The sequence below is a fragment of the Salmo trutta genome, chromosome 16 (genome assembly GCF_901001165.1).
Source record: "Salmo trutta chromosome 16, fSalTru1.1, whole genome shotgun sequence".
In the NCBI taxonomy this organism is placed as follows: domain Eukaryota; kingdom Metazoa; phylum Chordata; class Actinopteri; order Salmoniformes; family Salmonidae; genus Salmo; species Salmo trutta.
The window spans coordinates 51,805,715-51,826,483 of NC_042972.1; the positions used below are offsets into that span (position 1 = coordinate 51,805,715).

The following is a 20,769-nucleotide window of genomic DNA, read 5'->3' on the forward strand; positions in this document are numbered from 1 at the left end:
AGAACAGGCTTGGGTCGGGGCCTGCCTTTGAAAACATTTGAGTAGCCTTGGATGTAACTTCAAGAGAGTCAGCGAAGAAACAAAACATTGGCAAAAAAGAGAAGAAGAAAAACCTCAACAATAAACAAGCTGAGCCATGCAGGTGGATGTTCAGAGCAGGATAGGGTGACTTCCAGAGATTAATAGAGGCTATGTGTGTCTGTGCTTTAGGGTGAGTGTGGGGTGGGTTAGGAGGGGGTTGTTTGTGACACAGTAGGCCCAGAGCCATCCATCACAGCCCAGTGTTTGACTCACCAAACACCTGTACTTGAGCTGCCTTCTCCATTATTCATTGTGCTGAGGGCTTGGATGAGGCAGACCTTTTTATTTTAGCCAAGTTAATAATGTATACCCCTTCTCTCTCAAAGAGGGAGGCAGAGAGGCAGGCAGGCATAGAGACATGCGGCCTGGGGTGCAGGTGGCTGCTACAGTACTAGGGTTGGGAGGTATCCAGATTTTCATATCGGCCAGATTTTCACATCGTCATTACCGTCCTTTTCTCATCCCCAGATTTAAGGTATTACCGTTTTAGTACACAATGATGCGCTTAAAATGCAAAAAAAGCCCATTGGGCGTCTATTACTATATAGAATGCTAACAAACTTAGCACAAGTACTAGTGCATTTCCATAGAGCTTGCTAGCTAAATATGCTAACGAGCACAAACGAAAATAAACTAATTGCAAAGACTGGGAATCTAGCTCATAAAATTATACAGGTATAGGTAGTATCTACCAAATGTCATTTTTGGTGAGTTTGCAAATGTAAGCAAATGTGAATGAGAGACATTGTGCAAATGAACGACATTTTGAGGGATAGAGCTTTTGTAAAGAATTTTTGTAAAAATTGACTTTTCATAGCAGGTTTAGTTGAACTTACCCAGCAGATTATGATAATTCATGTAGCAGGTTAGAAGAATTATGATAAGATAAGGAAAAACGTTAGGGTTAGCTAAAATGCCCACAAAAAATTTAAAATAAATACATTTGACATCAATTTGACAAAAGCTGTATCCCATCTAGACATGAAATCACATTTTATTACCGTTAGGGCCAAGAACGGAGAGGAGAAAAAACAAAAGGAAATTAAGACACCAGTGGCAGCTGTACAGATAACTCGTCCAAAGCACTTTGACTTCTCAAACATGGCAGAAAGCTAACACTATATGATGCCATATCTCCTCATTACTTTAGTTACTGTAACTAGCAAATTAAATCAAATACACAGCTGGACTCACCAGCTCCCGCTTTCTCCCGTTGCGCTATTTACAAAGAAACACGTGACTGGCTCCACTGTTCAGGGGAACTATGGTAAGCTTCATAATGTAAAATCATGTGACAGGTGAAATGAAGAAAAACGCAAACTACTTTATATCCTAATGAATTGCACAGGTTGACTGCAGGTATTTACTTAAAAAGTAGTTCCATTTATTGAAAAATGTCCACTAATAGTTTTGAGGGTATTGATGGCGTTGAAAAACCATCCCCTGGCTATTTCCAAATTCCCCGGTATACGGTATAAACGGTAAACTGCCCAAGCCTACACTAAAGTAGGGCCTGACAGAACCTCATTCCGTTTGATTTGGGGACCCTGTGGGCTCCATGTTCCCCATCACCACCGCCCACAGAGAGACAGCGGGAGTGGGGCACCATACACCCATACACTAGACTACAGGGCTCAGGGACATTTTTTCACCAGGGACTTAGCCACATGGTTCTGTAAAAAGGTGACATCCGTGAACATTGATTATGGGCTCTATTCAATGGAATGTGCATTGTGTTATTTAAGAAGTAGGTTTTTGTTCAGTGGTCTTATAAAATCCCAGAATGGTTTTGGGTTCTGAATATATCTATATATACAGTATCTCACAAAAGTGAGTACACCCCTCACATTTTTGTAAATATTTGAGTATATCTTTTCATGTGACAACACTGAAGAAATGACACTTTGCTACAATGTAAAGTAGTGAGTGTACAACTTGTATAACAGTGTAAATTTGCTGTCCCCTCAAAATAACACAACACACAGCCATTAATGTCTAAACCACTGGCAACAAAAGTGAGTACACCCCTAAGTGAAAATGTCCAAATTGGGCCCAATTAGCCATTTTCCATTCCCGGTGTCATGTGACTCGTTAGTGTTACAAGGTCTCAGGTGTGAATGGGGAGCAGGTGTGTTAAATTTGGTGTCATCGCTCTCACACTCCCTCATACTGACTTGTCACTGGAAGTTCAACATGGCACCTCATGGCAAAGAACTCTCTGAGGATCTGAAAAAAAGAATTGTTGCTCTACATAAAGATGGCCTGGGCTATAAGAAGATTGCCAAGACCCTGAAACTGAGCTGCAGCACGGTGGCCAAGACCATACAGCGGTTTAACAGGACAGGTTCCACTCAGAACAGGCCTCGCCATGGTCGACCAAAGAAGTTGAGTGCACGTGCTCAGCGTCATATCCAGAGGTTGTTTTTGGGAAATAGACATATGAGTGCTGCCAGCATTGCTGCAGAGGTTGAAGGGGTGGGGGGTCAGCCTGTCAGTGCTCAGACCATACGCCGCACACTGCATCAAATTGGTCTGCATGGCTGTCGTCCCAGAAGGAAGCCTCTTCTAAAGATGATGCACAAGAAAGCCTGCAAACAGTTTGCTGAAGACAAGCAGACTAAGGACATGGATTACTGAAACCATGTCCTCTGGTCTGATGAGACCAAGATAAACTTATTTGGTTCAGATGGTGTCAAGCGTGTGTGGCGGCAACCAGGTGAGGAGTACAAAGACAAGTGTGTCTTGCCTACAGTCAAGCATGGTGGTGAGAGTGTCATGGTCTGGGGCTGCATGAGTGCTGCCAGCACTGGGGAGCTACAGTTCATTGAGGGAACCATGAATGCCAACATGTACTGTGACATACTGAAGCAGAGCATGATCTCCTCTCTTCTGAGACTGGGCCGCAGGGCAGTATTCCAACATGATAACGACCCCAAACACACCTCCAAGACGACCACTGCCTTGCTAAAGATGCTGAGGGTAAAGGTGATGGACTGGCCAAGCATGTCTCCAGACCTAAACCCTATTGAGCATCTGTGGGGCATCCTCAAACGGAAGGTGGAGGAGTGCAAGGTCTCTAACATCCACCAGCTCCGTGATGTTGTCATGGCGGAGTGGAAGAGGACTCCAGTAGCAAGAAAACTTGTGTGTATCATAGAGCAGAACAACTGACACCTTCTTCATGAGTCTCCCCTTTCAATATTGGTGACATTTTAGTTTGTAGCTCCAAAAGTTCGTTCGGGACAGTTTGTTTGTGAAAAGTCTCCTTCAAAATGAGGACATCCGTGACCTATGCCCAATTGCAGGGTGATTTTCTAAATTGTTTGTTTTAATATCTGTTTTTGTATATACAGTTGAAGTCGGAAGTTTACATACACTTAGGTTGGAGTAATTAAAACTTGTTTTTCAACCACTCCATACATTTCTTCTTAACAAACTATAGTTTTGGCAAGTCGGTTAGGACATTTACTTTGTGCATGACACAAGTCATTTTTCCAACAATTGTTTCCAGGCAGATTATTTCACTGTATCACAATTCCAGTGGGTCAGAAGTTTACATACACTAAGTTGACTGTGCCTTTAAACAGCTTGGAAAATTCCAGAAAATTATGTATGTCATGGCTTTAGAAGCTTCTGATAGGCTAATTGACATAATTTGAGTCAATTGGAGGTGTACATGTGGATGTATTTCAAGGCCTACCTTCAAACTCAGTGCCTCTTTGCTTGACATCCTGGGAAAAATCAAAAGAAATCAGCCAAGACCTGAGAAAAAAATTGTAGACCTCCACATGTCTCGTTCATCCTTTTGAGCAATTTCCAAATGCCTGAAGGTACCACGTTCATCTGTACAAACAGTAGTACGCAAGTATAAACAACATGGGACCATGCAGCCATCATACTGCTCAGGAAGGAGACAAGTTCTGTCTCCTAGAGATGAATGTTCTTTGGTGCGAAAAGTGCAAATCAATCCCAGAACAACAGCAAAGGACCTGGTGAAGATGCTGGAGGAAACATGTACAAAAGTATATATATCCACAGTTAAATGAGTCATATCGACATAACCTGAAAGGCCGCTCAGCAAGGAAGATGCCACTGCTCCAAAACCGCCATAAAAAAGCCAGAGTACGGTTTGTAACAAAGATCGTACTTTTTGGAGAAATGTCCTCTGGTCTGATGAAACAAAAATAGAACTGTTTGGCCATAATGACCATCGTTATGTTTGAAGTAAAAAAGGGGAGGCTTGCAAGCCGAAGAACACCATCCCAACCATGAAGCACAGGGGTGGCAGCATCATGTTGTGGGGGTGCTTTTCTGCAGGAGGGACTGGTGCACTTCACAAAATAGATGGCATCATGAGGATGGAAAATTATGTGGATATATTGAAGCAACATCTCAAGACATCAGTCAGGAAGTTAAAGCTTGGTCGCAAATGGGTCTTCCAAATGGACAATGACCCCAAGTAGACTTCCAAAGTTGTGGAAAAATGGCTTAAGGACAACAAAGTCAAGGTATTGGAGTGGCCATCACAAAGCCCTGACCTCAATACCCTAGAAAATGTGTGTGCAGAACTGAAAAAGCGTGTGTGAGCAAGGAGGCCTACAAACCTGACTCAGTTTCACCAGCTCTGTCAGGAGGAATGTGCCAAAATTCACCCACTTATTGTGGGAAGCTTGTGGAAGGCTACCCGAAACGTTTGACCCAAGTTAAACAATGTAAAGGCAATGCTACCAAATACTAACTGAGTGTATGTAAACTTCTGACCCACTGTGAATGTGATGAAAGAAATAAAAGCTGAAAGAAATAATTCTCTCTACTTTTATTCTGACATTTCACATTCTTAAAATAAAGTGGTGATCCTAACTGACCTAAGACAGGGAATTTTTACTAGGATTAAATGTCAGGAATTGTGAAAAACTGAGTTTAAATGTAGTTGGCTAAGGTGTATGTAAACTTCTGACTTCAACTGTATATTGATTGGTTGATAGAGATAAATAAAACTAAACCAATCTGTTAGTAGTCAGACTTATTGCACCTGTTACTGGAATGGTTGTTCCAATTTAGATCATTGAGGTTGTCTCATTTTTCAAACCTCCCTATTCTGGCAGTCATTCTGTGGGTGATTCCTCTTGTTGAATATCATAACTCTGGCTGGATTCCAATAAGAATTACACATAACTTTGCAAGTCAGTATAATGGGACTCGCATGCCTGATGTGGCCTGTAAACCAGGGGTTTCCTAACACAACTGTGTTAGGGTATAACCAGTGCTTATTTTGTAAATCGGGAAGTGCCGGATCAAAAAGTGAGAGCAAGAGTGGGGTGACCTGGGGAGCTCTGAGGTATCGGAACGCATGAGAAAAATATCACCTTTATAATAAAACATTCAATGCATAGCATCGCATTTGCTTAGTGGCATAGACGAGTAGAGGCACTACAGAAGTTGCACACATGGGAAACATTTTTTGTGGCCTTGGGTATGATAAATTTTGGGCCTTTTATAAACACATTTCATTAATTTTACATGACTGGAGACTTTGGCATAATCTGTTTTAATGCCGCGTTCATCTGGAAACTCTGGGCTGGGAAATCTCTGACTTCTGACTTCAGTGCGTTCAAGACAACTGGGAAATCGTGAAAAAACGAGCTCCGACTGGGATGAATTTTCTTTTAACGGTCATCCAATTCGGAATTCCAAGTGAGGAACTCTGGCCTCTTTCTAGAGCTCAGACTTTCCAACCTGAAGATCACTGACGTCATAATTCTAATTGGTTTTTTCCGAGTTCCCAGTTGTCTTGAAAGCACCATAATACTGCACAAATGATCGAAATGACAAACTACTTTGACACTGACAAACTGAGAATCTGAGATCAATGAAAACGACCTTGTCTTGAATCCATCATTAGCCTAGGCTAGGTGTGTGGAGACACATATTCTATGCCACAATATGAAGAGGAAATGATAGTCCTAAAAATGTTTTCCAGTTTCACTGACTCTCCCAATGATGCGCAGCTCACTTGCTGGTGATGGCCTATGCTCTCATTCCAAAAGCCTCTCTCTTGTTTTACTTTGTAAAACAATATTTGGAATGTGATCAAATATTTTGGTAGCCTACAGCTGATATATTAGAGTCTTCCCTTTTCAACAGGAGCCATTTGCTTTCCAACCTTTGTTTTCCCACGATTGAAGGCTATATGAAATACTTCGAAAAGACAGTTTTGTCTGCATGCTGTTTGTTCACTGACAGATTGCCGTGTGTTCCCGACTGTAGGCTATGCCTTGTTATCGGACTACACTCCACAGCTAGGCTATTTGTAAAATAAGCTATCGATCCTCTGTGGTAATTTTTTTTGCCACTGTTCTTTCAGAACAGACAGCAGTACTGTGGCTCTGTAACTTTGGCAGCTCCTCCAGAACCCTTTGCGAAACTATGATTCTATTAGGAAATAAATTATGAAGTGCAATGCTGAAGAGATGAAAGTTGCAGGCTCATGTCTATCAGAGCAGAAGGGGAGAGATCATAGAAAGTGAATTTCATTCTAGTTATGTGATTTTTACATTGCACGAGAGGTACCGATTCCTGACAAATAGGTTCCGGAACAAAACAGTCCAAAACTGAGAGGTGCCGGATCCTGTTCCGGCAGGATCTGGTTCAAATTAAGCACTGGGTATAACTAGGCCCTCAACAAAGGACTTATGATATACAGAAAAGGTCAAAGTTTGGACACACCTACTCATCCAAAGGTTTTTCTTTATTTTACTATTTTGTACATTGTAAAATAGTAGTGAAGACATCAAAATAAAAAAGTGTTAACCAAATCCATATATATGTTATATTTGAGATTCTTCAAAGTAGCCAGTAGTTGATGACAGCTTTACACAAGCTTGGCATTCTCTCAACTAGCTTCATGAGGAATGCTTTTCCAACAGTCTTGAAGGAGTTCCCACATATATTGAGCACTTGTTGGCTGCTTTTCCTTCACTCAGCGGTCCAACTCATCCCGAAACATCTCAATTGGATTGAGGTTGGGTGATTGTGGAGGCCAGTTCATCTGATCCAGCACTCCATCACTCTCATTCTTGGTCAAATAGCCCTTACACAGCCTGGAGGTGTGTTTTGGGTCATTGTTATATTGAAAAACAAATTATAGTCCCACTAACTGCAAACCAGATGGGATGACGTATCGCTGCAGAATGCTGTGGTAGCCATGCTGGTTAAGTGTGCCTTGAATTCAAAATAAATCACCAACAGTGTCACCAGTAAAGCACCATCACACCTCCTCCTTCATACTTCACAGTGGTAACCACACATGCTGAGGTAATCCGTTCACTTACTCTGCGTCTCACAAAGACACGGCGGTTGGAACCAAAAATCTCAAATTTGGACTCATCAGACCAAAGGACATATTTCCACCGTTTCCACCAATGCTCATGTTTCTTGGCCCAAGCAAGTCTCTTCTTATTATTGGTGTCCTTTAGTGGTGGTTTCTTTGCAGCAATTCGACCATGAATGCCCGATTCACACTGTCTCCTCTGAACAGTTGATGTCGTGATGTGTCTGTTATTTGAACACTGTGAAGCATTTATTTGGGCTGCAGTTTCTGAGGCTAGTAACTCTAGGTGCAGTTAACACTAATGAACTTATCCTCTGCAGCAGAGTTAACCATGGGTTTTCCTTTCCTGTGGCAGTCCTCATGAAAGCCAGTTCCATCATAGCGCTTGATGGTTTTTGCCACTGCACTTCAAGAAACTTCGAAAGTTCTGGACATTTTTCTTGACATTTTCCGGATTGACTGACCCCGTTCCGCCTGCGGAACCCCTAGCCAACAGCCAATGGCATCGCACAGCGCGAAATACAAAACCAACTAAAATACCACAATTCAATTTTCTCAAACAATCAACTATTTTACACCATTTTAAAGATAAGACTCGTTAATCTAACCACATTGTCCGATTTCAAAAAGGCTTTACAGCGAAAGCAAAACATTAGATTATGTCAGGAGAGTACATAGACACAAATAATCACACAGCCATTTTCCAAGCAAGCATATATGTCACAAAAACCCAAACCACAGATAATGCAGCACTAACCTTTGATGATCTTCATCAGATGACACTCCAAGGACATTATGTTATACAATACATGCATGTTTTGTTCAATCAAGTTCATATTTATATCAAAAAATGCTTTTTACATTAGCATGTGATGTTCAGAACTAGCATACCCACCGAAAACTTCCGGTGAATTTACTAAATTACTCATGATATACGTTGACAAAATACATAACAATTATTTTAAGAATTATAGATACAGAACTCCTTTATGAAATCGCTATGTCCGATTTTAAAATAGCTTTTCGGCGAAAGCACATTTTGCAATATTCTGAGTACATAGCTCGGCAATCACGGCTAGGTATTTTGACATCCGCCAACTTCGGGGTCACCTAAACTCAGAATTACTATTAGAAAAATTGGATTACCTTTGCTGTTCTTTGTCAGAATGCACTCCCAGGACTTCTACTTCAACAACAAATGTTGTTTTGGTTCCAAATATTTAGTGTAAAAAAAATTCAAAATATTCCATTACTGTACTTAGAAGCATGTCAAACGCTGTTTAAAATCAATTTTTATGCTATTTTTCTCGTAAAATAGCGATAATATTCCAACCGGGCAACGTTGTATTCATTCAAAGAGAGAAAGAAAAACATGGCGAGTTCTCGTGACCACGCATCTCCAGTCTCACTGTCCCCAGGCTGACCACTTACAAACTCTGCTCCTATACTTTGCCCAGAGACAGCAGACACCCCATTCCACTTTCTGGCGGCTTTAGAGAGCCAATGGAAGCCTTAGAAAGTGTCATGTTACAGCACAGATGCTGTAATTTCGATAGAGATGTAACAGAAGGACACCAAATTGTCAGACAGGGCACTTCCTGCATGGAATCTTCTCAGGTTTTGGCCTGCCATATGGGTTCTGTTATACTCACAGACACCATTCAAACAGTTTTAGAAACGTTAGTGTTTTCTATCCAAATCTACTAATTATATGCATATTCTAGTTTCTGGGCAGGAGTAGTAACCAGATTAAATCGGGTACGTTTTTTATCCGGCCGTGAAAATACTGCCCCCTATCCCAAAGAAGTTAAAGTAATGATGGACTGTCTTTCCCCTTTGCATACTTGAGCTGTTCTTGCCATAATATGGACTTGGTCTTTTACCAAATAAAAATAAATATTCTGTATACCATCCCTACCTTGTCACAACACAACTGATTGGCTCAAACAAATTAACTTTTTACAAGGCACACTTGTTAATTAAAATGCCCTTCCAGGTGACAACCTCATGAAGCTGGTTTAGAGAATGCCAAGAGTGTGCAAAGCTGTCATCAAGGCAAAGGGTGGCTACTTTGAAGAATCTCAAATATAAAATATATTTTGATTTGTTTAACACTTTTTGGGTTACTACATGAATCCATATGTGTTATTTCATAGTTTTGATGTCTTCACTTTTATTGTACAATGTACAAAATAGTACAAATAAAGAAAAACCCTTGAATGAGTAGGTGTGTCCAAACTTTTGAATGGTACTGTATATAATATATTGTCATAAATCATTTAATTGTAAAGGCTAATAAGGCTGGTGGAACTGTTCATAGAGAGTTCTAGGAAGAACCTTTAGATGATAAAATTGTTCTTTTAGGACCCTTCATAGAGGGTTCTATGTAGAACCATATACAGGGGGTTCTATGAAGAACCCTACATATAGGGTTTTAGGTAGAACTGTCTGCAAAGGGTTCTACCTAGCACCAAAAAGGGCTCCCCTATGAGGACAAACCAAAGAACCCTGTTTGGTTCTACATAGCACCTTTTTTTCTAAGAGTGCAGGGGTTAGAAGCCTGTCAGTCATGTCATGAGTCATACCCTCATACCCGCTTTCACATCATATCAATCAACACACATCACACCTAACAAGCGGTGGACAGTGCCAATTCTCAGGAAGATATTAATTATGTTACTTTTAGAAATAATTACTTGGATGTTGGTGATGAGAAGGTGTAAGGTTGTATAAGACCTAAAAAGGGCTTACTGTGTTTGGACTAAGAGCTGAGTGGAATAGCTTGAATGAATCCGGGAACTTAGGACCCATGGTCGTTGTTTGTGCAGTAGGTCCACTGTCGTGTCAGAGTTGACTTTTTACTCATTGTAAGCCTTGCCACACGTGATGTTACATGGTTGAGAATTCAATGCTAGTGCAGATACTACTATGTCAATCCCACTGTGTCATTCAAATCCTATTGTAGTTTGAGAGGGTTAAAGGAAAACTCCACCCAAAAATTATATTTTAGTATTTAATTCATTAGTCCATTGTTGATATAGAAAACATTTTGGGACTATGTCAGCAATCAAGTTTTCAGTATATTTAACTTTCAAAATACAGAAATAGAGCTGGTGTGATGCATTTCACATCATATTTTTAGGTGGCGTTTCATTTAAGCGCTGGAGGTTTGCGTGTAAACTTCGCTTACTGATTCACATGAAACCCATTCCAGGATATCATGCCAATGGATGAGGCCTATATGTAAATGTGGGCCCAAAGTAATGTGTATGATTCAATATGTAAAGCTGTGTGAAATCACATCCTCCTTTCAAAACAATTTCAGACCAAACATTTATACAAATTAGCTTTTCCATTTCATTTTTACCACAGACAATGTGCCTCTAACAGCAATTGAATTAATTTGATTTGGGTATGTCATGGACCCCCACCCATACACCATGTAGAAACACTGGTAACCTATAGACTCTTTATAATATACAGTAGGGATACTACTATTTGAGAAGGTGTGGTCACACAAATTGGCAAAGGTCCGGATGGATATTGTAATTTATTGGCGTAGTAACAAACCCCCACCTCACAACCCATCGGACCCCAAACTTTTCAAATAATGTCACACCACTCTTTTTGGTATAGAGAACATTTAGCAGTTTTAAAGCTTATTTCCTGCAATTCTACACATTTTGCCATATCTTATGTGTGTTAATATGATACCTGAGTAACACAACAAAATGAAAGGGGTCTCCCTGGGGTTCGAGGCCCCTGGGCACATGATATGGCCATGATAACCACAAGATGTAGATAGCTGGTTAGCTTAACTTACCTGCTAGCTAACATGGGTTAGCTGATCAACTGGACATTTCTGACAGGTTATAAATAGCTTTCTAATGTCTGTCAGTGAATGACATTCCAAGAGGATAACTGCCCATGCACTACCACATTTCAAAAGCCTGACTGAGTCCCCCCCCCCCAAAAAAAAACAGTTAGCCATCTGCCTTTTGAGTATGGCTGATATAAAGCCTTTTAATAGTTTGGGAGATAAAATATACCATCTGGTATTTCCATCAATACCGAAGGAGTCGATGTATGGCCTGAAAGATGCCCTAAATCATTGTATCGATCATTGATCTGTTTCTTAAGGCCCATTAGGCTCTGTCTGAAAGCTGAGATTGACTCTGCAGTTTGGGCTTTTAGTGCACCAGTAAAGACAGCGGAGTGAGACCCTCCACCTTTTGATGACTCTTTTACAGCTTTCACAGATAGACAAGACACCTTCTGTAGGCAAGCCAATAATTGAGTATATTTCTCTACATAGGACCCCTAAAAGATTATGAAATCCGTACAGTCGATAAGTAGAGGACAAAATCAAAATAACAAAGATTGTGCTTCTTTATCAGTGGTAAGCATTTGTTTGTTTGTCCGTGAAACTTTGAATCGGGTTAGTTTGAGCCTGACTAGTCAAGTGTGGTCTTTTATCCCTTTATAGGCTTACACAGCTTAAGCATCAAAACCTCCTTTGTTCTTCTTTTCATTCATGTGGTTCGCCCACTGGTAACCCCAGTCTCCTCCACAAAACCCTCACATCAGCACCCAAAACTGCTCTCACATAACTAGCATGCAAATTGTTTTTCATTATATGATTCTCTAGGTGTTTAAATCTGAGCACATATTGCGTGGATATAACTAGAATTCCAATATGTAGCAGCATAGCAATATAACAAGAATATGTAACACCTTTTGTTGTCATATGGGTCTGGTTACTCGTTATGGTTTGTGAATCAGGACTTATCCACTTTGTTGGCTTTTAATTCTTCTAGTAGCTTCGTACTGTAGGATGCATGCTTTGCCAATCTGTGGTGTAGCTAATGGTGAGACTGGAGAACCTGCTGGCTTGTACGCATTGAGCCTCTTCTGTTTGAAGACTTCACGCAGTGTCCTGGAATGGAACCAAACCACACAGTCACTCCTCTCCACACGCACATACACACACAACCAGCATCCTGACGAGTGTCACTGCCATGTGAAGATTAAACTGTGCCTCCTGAAACAGCGAGGGGTGAGTCTTATGTTCCCTGTTTCAGTGCCCGTGAACACAAAATTACAGGCCAATGTATTTTTAGATGTTAGATGTTTGTGTGTGTGTGAAATCTGTTAGAGAGTGAGACCCTCCATGGGCCGACTGGGATGAGGCATACCTTGGAACAGTGTGCTGTGGGGCACTGACACCTCATGTCACCTGACACTGTGCCGCTTTCCAGGCCAAGACCGTGGAGCCCCTGCCACTCGCTAATTGAATGACACTAATAGGTGCCCAGACACAAATAGGAACACCTATGCATGCGTGTGCCACTCTCTGATAACAAGCCCCACTTATAATTATGTATACTAAGGGCTCTAGTTTCAGCTGCTGTTAAGGCGGCGCTAGTGTCAAACGCATGATAGTTTGCAATTCTGTCATGTAAACACTGGCGCACTGGCATTTTCTAGCTCTAACGCCAGGGTTGGTAATTTACCTGTCTTATATCAGCTTGCTTGCGCTGAGGTGGGAGGGTGAAAATATTTAAAGCGTGTCATTAAAAACATGCACCAATGTGTCAATTTCAAGCAGCACTACTGGTGATATTTAAGACTTACCAAAAGCTGGTTTTAGAGGAAATGTTTAGGAACATCAAGTTATTAAGATAGACTGCTTATTGTTTTTCCTCGGTGTTGAATCCGCTTGTAGTCTAGGCTATTTCCCTGTTCGTTTGTTTATCTTTCATGTGGCAAAGTCACAAACAGATCATATCAATGGCGATGGTAAACTAATCGTATTATAACGTTTGGGCAATGTCCAATTGTCCATGGCTCAAACACACAGTGAACTTTCGAAATGTGAATGCAATGTGTGCAGGTGATTATTTCCATGTTGAAGCCAATGTTTGTTGTTACTAGGCCTATTGTAGGGTTACTGTATACTCTTTAATAAACCTTCAATGGATAGGACAAACATCCATGCCTCCTGCCGAAGATGTGATTTATTATATATCATGCTTCTGACCCAATCCTATTTAGAAATATTGTTGTTTTAAAAAACAGATTGATTGATTGTTTTTTGTTTAATTTTATTAAAATGATTCACCATCCATTGGTTTATGTTCAGAATGTACAGTGCCTTCGGAAAGTATTCAGACCCCTTCACTTTTTCCACATTTTGTTACGTTACAGCCTTTTTCAAAAATGTATTACATTATTGGTTTTTCTCATCAATCTACATGCAACACCCCATAATGACAAGTGAAAACAGTTTAGAAGTGTTTGCAAATTTATTAAAAATAAAAAGCAGAAATAGCTTATTTACTTTACATAAGTATTCAGACCTTTTGCTATGAGACTCGAAATTTTGCTCAGGTGCATCCTTGAGATGTTTCTACAACTTGATTGGAGTCCACCTGTGGTAAATTCAATTGATTGGACATGATTTGGAAAGGCACATACCTGTCTATATAAGGTCCCACAGTTGACAGTGCATGTCAGAGCAAAAACCAACCCATGAGGTCGAAGAAATAGTCCGTAGAGCTCCGAGACAGGATTGTGTCGAGCCACAGATCTGGGGAAGATTACCAAAACATATCTGCAGCATATCTGCACGGTTACATTGACACCCCCCCGCTCGTCCCCAAAAACAGTGGCCTCCATCATTCTTAACCTGTTGAGGATCTTATCCCGATCTTATCCCGGTATTGGGATTCATTGTCATGTGACCATGGCGGGGAATTCAAAACTGCAAGAATAATCATTTCAAATAATCAAATAATCAACTATTTTCCTCCATTTGAAAGAGAATCTAACCACGCTGTCCGATTTTCAGAGGCTTTACGGAGAATGCATAAAGTTAGGTTATGTTAGGAGAGTACATTGACAATAGCTGTGTGTAATGTTTAGCCAATTCAAAGAAGGGCATCAACAGACAGAAAACTAGCTAGAATTATGCACTTACCTTTGACAATCTGCATCAGATGACACTCATAGGACATTATGTTATACAATACATGCATTTTTAGTTCCATCAAGTTCATATTTATATCCAAAAACAGCATTTACAGTCGCGGTGAAATTCAGAATTTTTTTCGGCTCGAATGCTCCCAGTGAATCCAGCATTACAAATCACTCTCAACCAACTCTATAAGGCCATAAGCAAAGAAGAAAATGCTCACCCAGAAGCGGCGCTCCTAGTGGCCAGGGACTTTAATGCAGGCACATTTAAATCAGTTTTACAACATTTTTACCAGCATGTCACATGTGCAACCAGGGGAAAAAAATCCTAGAGCACCTTTACTCCACACACAGAGATGCATACAAAGCTCTCCCCCGCCCTCCATTTGGCAAATCTGACCACAATTCTGTCCTCCTGATTCCTGCTTACATGCAAAAACTAAAGCAGAAAGTACCAGTGACTCGCTCAATACGGAAGTGGTCAGATGAGGCGGATGCTACACTACAGGACTGTTTTGCTAGCACAGACTGGAATATGTTCCAGGATTCATCCAATGACATTGAGGAATACACCACCTCAGTCATCAGCTTCATCAATAAGTGCATCGATAACGTCGTCCCCACAGTGACTGTACGTACATATCCCAACCAGAAGCCATGGATTACAGGCGACATCCGCATCGAGCTAAAGGCTAGAGCTGCCACTTTCCTTTCAAGGAGCAGGAGACTAATCCGGACGCTTATAAGAAATCCCGCTATGCCCTCAGACGAACTATCAAACAAGCAAAGCGTCAATACAGGATTAAGATTGAATCCTACTACACTGGCTCTGACGCTCATCGGGTGTGGCATGGTTTGAAAACTATTATGGACTACAAAGGGAAATCCAGACGTTAGCTGCCCAGTGACACGAGCCTACCAGATGAGCTAAATGCCTTTTATGCTCGCTTCGAGGCAAGGAAAACTGAAGCATGCACAAGAGCACCAGCTGTGTGATAACGCTCTCGGTTAAACCTTTTAACAGGTCAACATTCACAAAGCCGCTGGGACAGACGGATTATCAGGACGTGTACTCAAAGCATGCGGGGACCAACTGTCAAGTTTCTTCACTGATATTTTCAACCTCTCCCTGACTGAGTCTGTAATATCTGCATGTTTCAAGCAGACCACCATAGTCCCTGTGCCCAAGGAAGCGAAGGTAACCTTCCTAAATGATTACCGCCTGTAGCCATGAAGTACTTTGAAAGGCTGGTCATGGCTCACATCAACAACATCCTCCCGGACACCCTAGACCCATTCCAATTCGCATACGACCCCAACAGATCCACAGATGACGCAATCTCAATCGCACTCCGCACTGCCTTTTCTCACCTGGACAAAAGGAGAACGTTGTTCATCGACTGCAGCTCAGCGTTCAACACCATAGTGCCCACGAAGCTCATCACTAAGCTAAGGACTCTGGGACAAAACACCTCCCTCTGCAACTGGATCCTGGACTTCTTGACAGGCCACCCCCAGGGGGGTAAGAGTAGGCAACAACACATCTGCCACGCTGATCCTTAACACTGGGGCCCCTCAGGGGTGTGTGCTTAGTCCTCTCCTGTATTCCCTGTTCACCTAAACACGACTCCAACACCATCATTAAGTTTGCTAACGACACAACAGTGGTTGGCCTGATCACCGACAACGATGAGACGCCCTATAGGGAGGAGGTCAGAGAACTTGCAGTGTGGTGCCAGGACAACAACCTCTCCCTCAATGTGAGCAAGACAAAGGAGCTGATCGTGGACTACAGGAAAAGGCCGCGGGCCGAACAGGCCCCCATTAACATTGACGGGGCTGTAGTGGAGCGGGTCGAGAGTTTAAAGTTCGTTGGTGTCCACATCACCAACGAACTATCATGGTCCAAACATACCAAGACAGTCGTGAAGAGGGCACGACAAAACCTTTTCCCCCTCAGGAGACTGAAAAGATTTGGCATGGGCCCCCAGATCCTCAAAAGGTTCTACAGCTGCACCATCGAGAGCATCCTGACTGGTTGCATCACCGCCTGGTATGGCAACTGCTCAGCATCTGACCGTAAGGCGCTACAGAGGGTAGTGCGAACGGCCCAGTACATCACTGGGGCCAAGCTTCCTGCCAACCAGAACCTATATAATAGGTGATGTCAGAGGAAAGCCCATAAAATTGTCAGAGACTCCAGTCACCCAAGTTATAGACTCTCTGCTACTGCACGGTTACATTGACACCCCCCCGCTCGTGTACACTGCTGCTACTCGCTGTTTGTTTGTTACCTATGCATAGTCACTTCGCCCCACACCTACATGTACAGATTATCTCAACTAGTCTGTACTCCTGCACACTGACTCGGTACCGGTATATAGCCTCGTTATTGTTATTCTTATTGTGTTACTTTTTATTTTTGCCTACTTGGTAAATATTTTCTTCTTGAACTGCACTGTTGGTTAAGCATTTCGCGGTAAAGTCTACACTTGTAATTCGGCGCATGTGGCAAATAAAGTTTGATTTGATTCGAATACTTATGTAAATTATTACTTCAGGTTTTTATAGTCTTTTAAAAAAAAAAAACGTTCTTTCTTTGTCATTATGGGGTATTGTGTATAGATTGATGAGGGGAAAAAAACAATTTAATCTATTTAGAATAAGGCTGTAATGTAACAAAATGTGGAAAAAGTCAAGGGGTCTGAATACTTTCCGAAGGCACTGTATATGGTTCGAACGCAATGCAATTTCATCTGCTATTTCCAGAGAAGTGCAATTTTGATCTATAAAATGCTTCCATGATGTTGATAAAAACAATACATTTGGGAGCAGTATAACTGTGAGTGGACATTCACCCTTTCTCTTTATTTTGGATCTTTGTCCAGCTCCTGTGAACATTTTTGATGTGCGTAAAACCCTCCATAGTCTAAGTTGCCCTATCTGTATTATATGCCCATGGGGAGCAGTTATGGTGCCTGGAACTGTATTTAGACAGCCTATTTTAAAATAAGTTGTTTCATTTTCATTATAATTGTATTAGTTATACACCGTCTTTTTAGGCCTTATCAATAGCCTAGTGAATTGAATCTTGCTTATTGACTACGTTTGTTATGTATATGTCCCAACTGCAATTTACAGTAGTCCTAGACCCTTTATCAGTGCGAATGCTATAGCCTATGTTTAACAATGTATTTCCATATTGAAGCAATACAATTAGAACAATGTGTATTGCAAACATGTTCAACATACAATTTAGCAAATATGAGGCAGGCTATTTAACAAACTAAGCTATAACGGACTAACATTCGAATTGGAATTGATGACAACGCAATACATAAAAGACTGTAAATACACAACTTGAAGCAACCACATATTTAACCATGGAGCACGTTCTGATTGGTGAGTGAGGAGTCAAGCCTTGACACACCCACAACATGTTTATTCATCAAAACCCAGCCCTTTCACACCACCGCCAGCTACTGCGCCTATATTCCGATTGTGAAAATAGCTAAAATATTTATGACATACCCCTGAACCTATAATTCTATTTTTGAAATAAACTAGGGCTATAAATGTGTGTTCTACTTAAAGGGCAAAACACCAAAGAGAGGACAACATTCCTTTTATGACCATGAAAACAGCAAAGATGGCACATGTCATAGTTACTGTACTTTGTGATGGCCCTTTGGATTAATATTCAGTGAAATACTTATGCTAGCAGGGTGTTAAAATGGATCATGTGCGTCATGTTTTGAAATCAATCTACACCATTACCGTGCGTACAGTATATCTCATTATATAAGACCTATCAGACTTACTGTACCACTTCTGACATACACTACACTACACTAAACTACACTACACTATTTTACTCAGACACCCTAGGACAGGTGGGTGATGGTCGTGGCAGCTGGGGTTTCAAACACAGCCTGGTGTATGCAGCATGTTTGACAGATTGATCTATACAATAAGACAGATCTAGATTTACACAGTAATAGACAGTGTGGTGTGGTGCTTAGTACTTAGAGATGGACTTTTTGGAATAAACAACGCTCCATCCATGTTGTGTAATTAATCACTCAATCTTCTTATCATGGGTTTGTAGTCCAGCAGCGGGGTCAGATTGACTGAGGTTTTTACACACTGCCATGTGTCATAAATAGCACCAAATCCTAGTTTAATCTGTAACGTTGTCCATTAGTATTAACTAACATCCTGCTATCTCCCCTGTTTACAGGTCACACGATAGTGCTGTCTGTCCTGGATCTGAAGACTTGGCATCAGTCATCTCTTCCTTGACAGAAACCACAGGGACTTCTTGGATGTGAAGACTATGTATTGAAGGATTGTGGGATGGAACCAGGGACCAATAAGGGAAAAAAAGGAAACACTGAAATTCCACTGAATGGATGCAGAGACTTGACTTGGAGATCCCATAGAACCACCTATCCAGACTACCGGACTACTGATTAGATCCCATAGAACCACCTATCCAGACTAATGGACTACTGATTAGATCCCATAGAACCACCTATCCAGACACTGGACTACTGATCAGATCCCATAGAACCACCTATCCAGATCCCATAGAACCACCTATCCAGACTACTGGACTACTGATCAGATCCCATAGAACCACCTATCCAGACTACTGGACTACTGATCAGATCCCATAGAACCACCTATCCAGACTACTGGACTACTGATTAGATCCCATAGAACCACCTATCCAGACAACTGAACTACTGATTAGATCCCATAGAACCAGCTATCCAGACTACTGGACTACTGATTAGATCCCATAGAACCACCTATCCAGACAACTGGACTACTGATTAGATCCCATAGAACCAGCTATCCAGACTACTGGACTACTGATTAGATCCCATAGAACCACCTATCCAGACAACTCGACTACTGATTAGATCCAATTCCTAGCCATTATTGTTTATGTTTTTTCCTCCAATGAACTGCTACAGTAGGTGATCCAAACCTGCAAGGTATTTATTCAGTAAAAACAAAAACTGTGGATTATGCAAGCAAGATAAACCTTAATGCGAAACATGTGACGTGACATTTTTAAATATTTTTCCTTTTTTTGCCACAGAGAGCTCAATGACTCCAAAACAAAGTGTTTGTGTTCGAGATTTAGATCATAAGCATATCCATTTATTTTTAACCGTATGAAGCAGACATCTCTTCTTTTTAAGGTTTTTGATTTTTAAAAAAGCATTAAGTGTTCGGGTTTAGTAATTCTGTTGGACAGTCAGGTCTGCTTTTGAAGACTTGAGACATCAAAGGAGATGCCACAGTGAAAAATAGTACTAACTACTATGTTGCAGTGCTTGAATTAAAGGCACCATGGTTTCAACAAACCAATTAATATGACATAAGCTGAACTCCAACTGTTTTAATATCTGTTTTTAAAAGCCTGGTGACCAACATTGAGTAAAAGTGTCAGTATTATCTCAATAAACCTATGTCAAAAGGATGTCACTGAATCGAGAAAGGGTTTGGTTTTGTATCATCGTTTCAAATGTCTCTACAACTCAATGCATTTTACGAAATCGCCAACGTCACCTTTACAAGACAACCAAATAACGTACAGACAAAATAACAATCAAAGAAATTCAACACTGAATTGTGCATACAACTGCCGCATTACAGGTACTTGTTTGAGCTATATCAGCACAGTACTGCATGCCAAACTTACTGTGAGGCCGGATAACAACAACACTAAAAGGGGTCATTCTTACATTGTTCTGTCATGAGTGTTGATGATACATTCTGAAAACAAAGGTCAGAATGGAAAACCATGAACTGCTTGGAAAGGCAAGATGTCAGTGAAACTCGATCCTACTGCACTGATGTCATAGCACCTCTCCCACTGCTAAAGCTCAAATCCTTTCATTCTTTGGGAAACCATGAACTGTCACAGAGGTCAGCATTATGCATTCATTCCCTTAGATTACGTGATTTATATTCAGATGGTGAAACCAAAAAATCCTGTTTACATCGGTGTCACAGTCCCAGACAGCCTCTGTGGGACATGTCTTGTGTAAGGCAAGGGTAATGCTATTAGCATAATAGAATTTTCCAAGGATCCACACTGGAACTAATTTACAATTAGTCAGTCCTGCAAATAGTGGAATAATTGAAGGGGAAAAGCACTCAGAATTAATTTAGAGTTGTGTTCATCAAAGAGCTCCGATCTCAACAATGCCAAATCCAGAGATGGACCCAAATTATAATTTTCTGTTGATATGCTGTACCATCAACCCAGTATTTTGATTTCTATACCCATCAAGTAATTAATGGACAGGATTAGACTATAAATGGCACTCTGCTCCCCCCCACCCCCCCATCCCCATTTAGGACGA

The 20,769-nt window shown here is 41.1% G+C and overlaps 1 protein-coding gene across 2 annotated transcripts in view; it reads left to right on the plus strand.

The window, feature by feature from the left end:
- LOC115150996 (chemokine-like protein TAFA-2) overlaps nt 1-19,880 on the plus strand; it is a 187,942-nt gene extending 168,062 nt beyond the window's left edge. For both annotated transcript variants that reach the window (XM_029694881.1, XM_029694882.1), the window contains exon 5: nt 18,627-19,880. Coding sequence is in view for 1 of the 2 variants with exons in the window: in XM_029694882.1 (XP_029550742.1) it covers nt 18,627-18,638 (12 nt within the window). In the remaining variant the exon portion in view is untranslated. The remainder of the gene's footprint in view (nt 1-18,626) is intronic.
- The last annotated feature ends 889 nt before the right edge of the window (nt 19,881-20,769 follow it).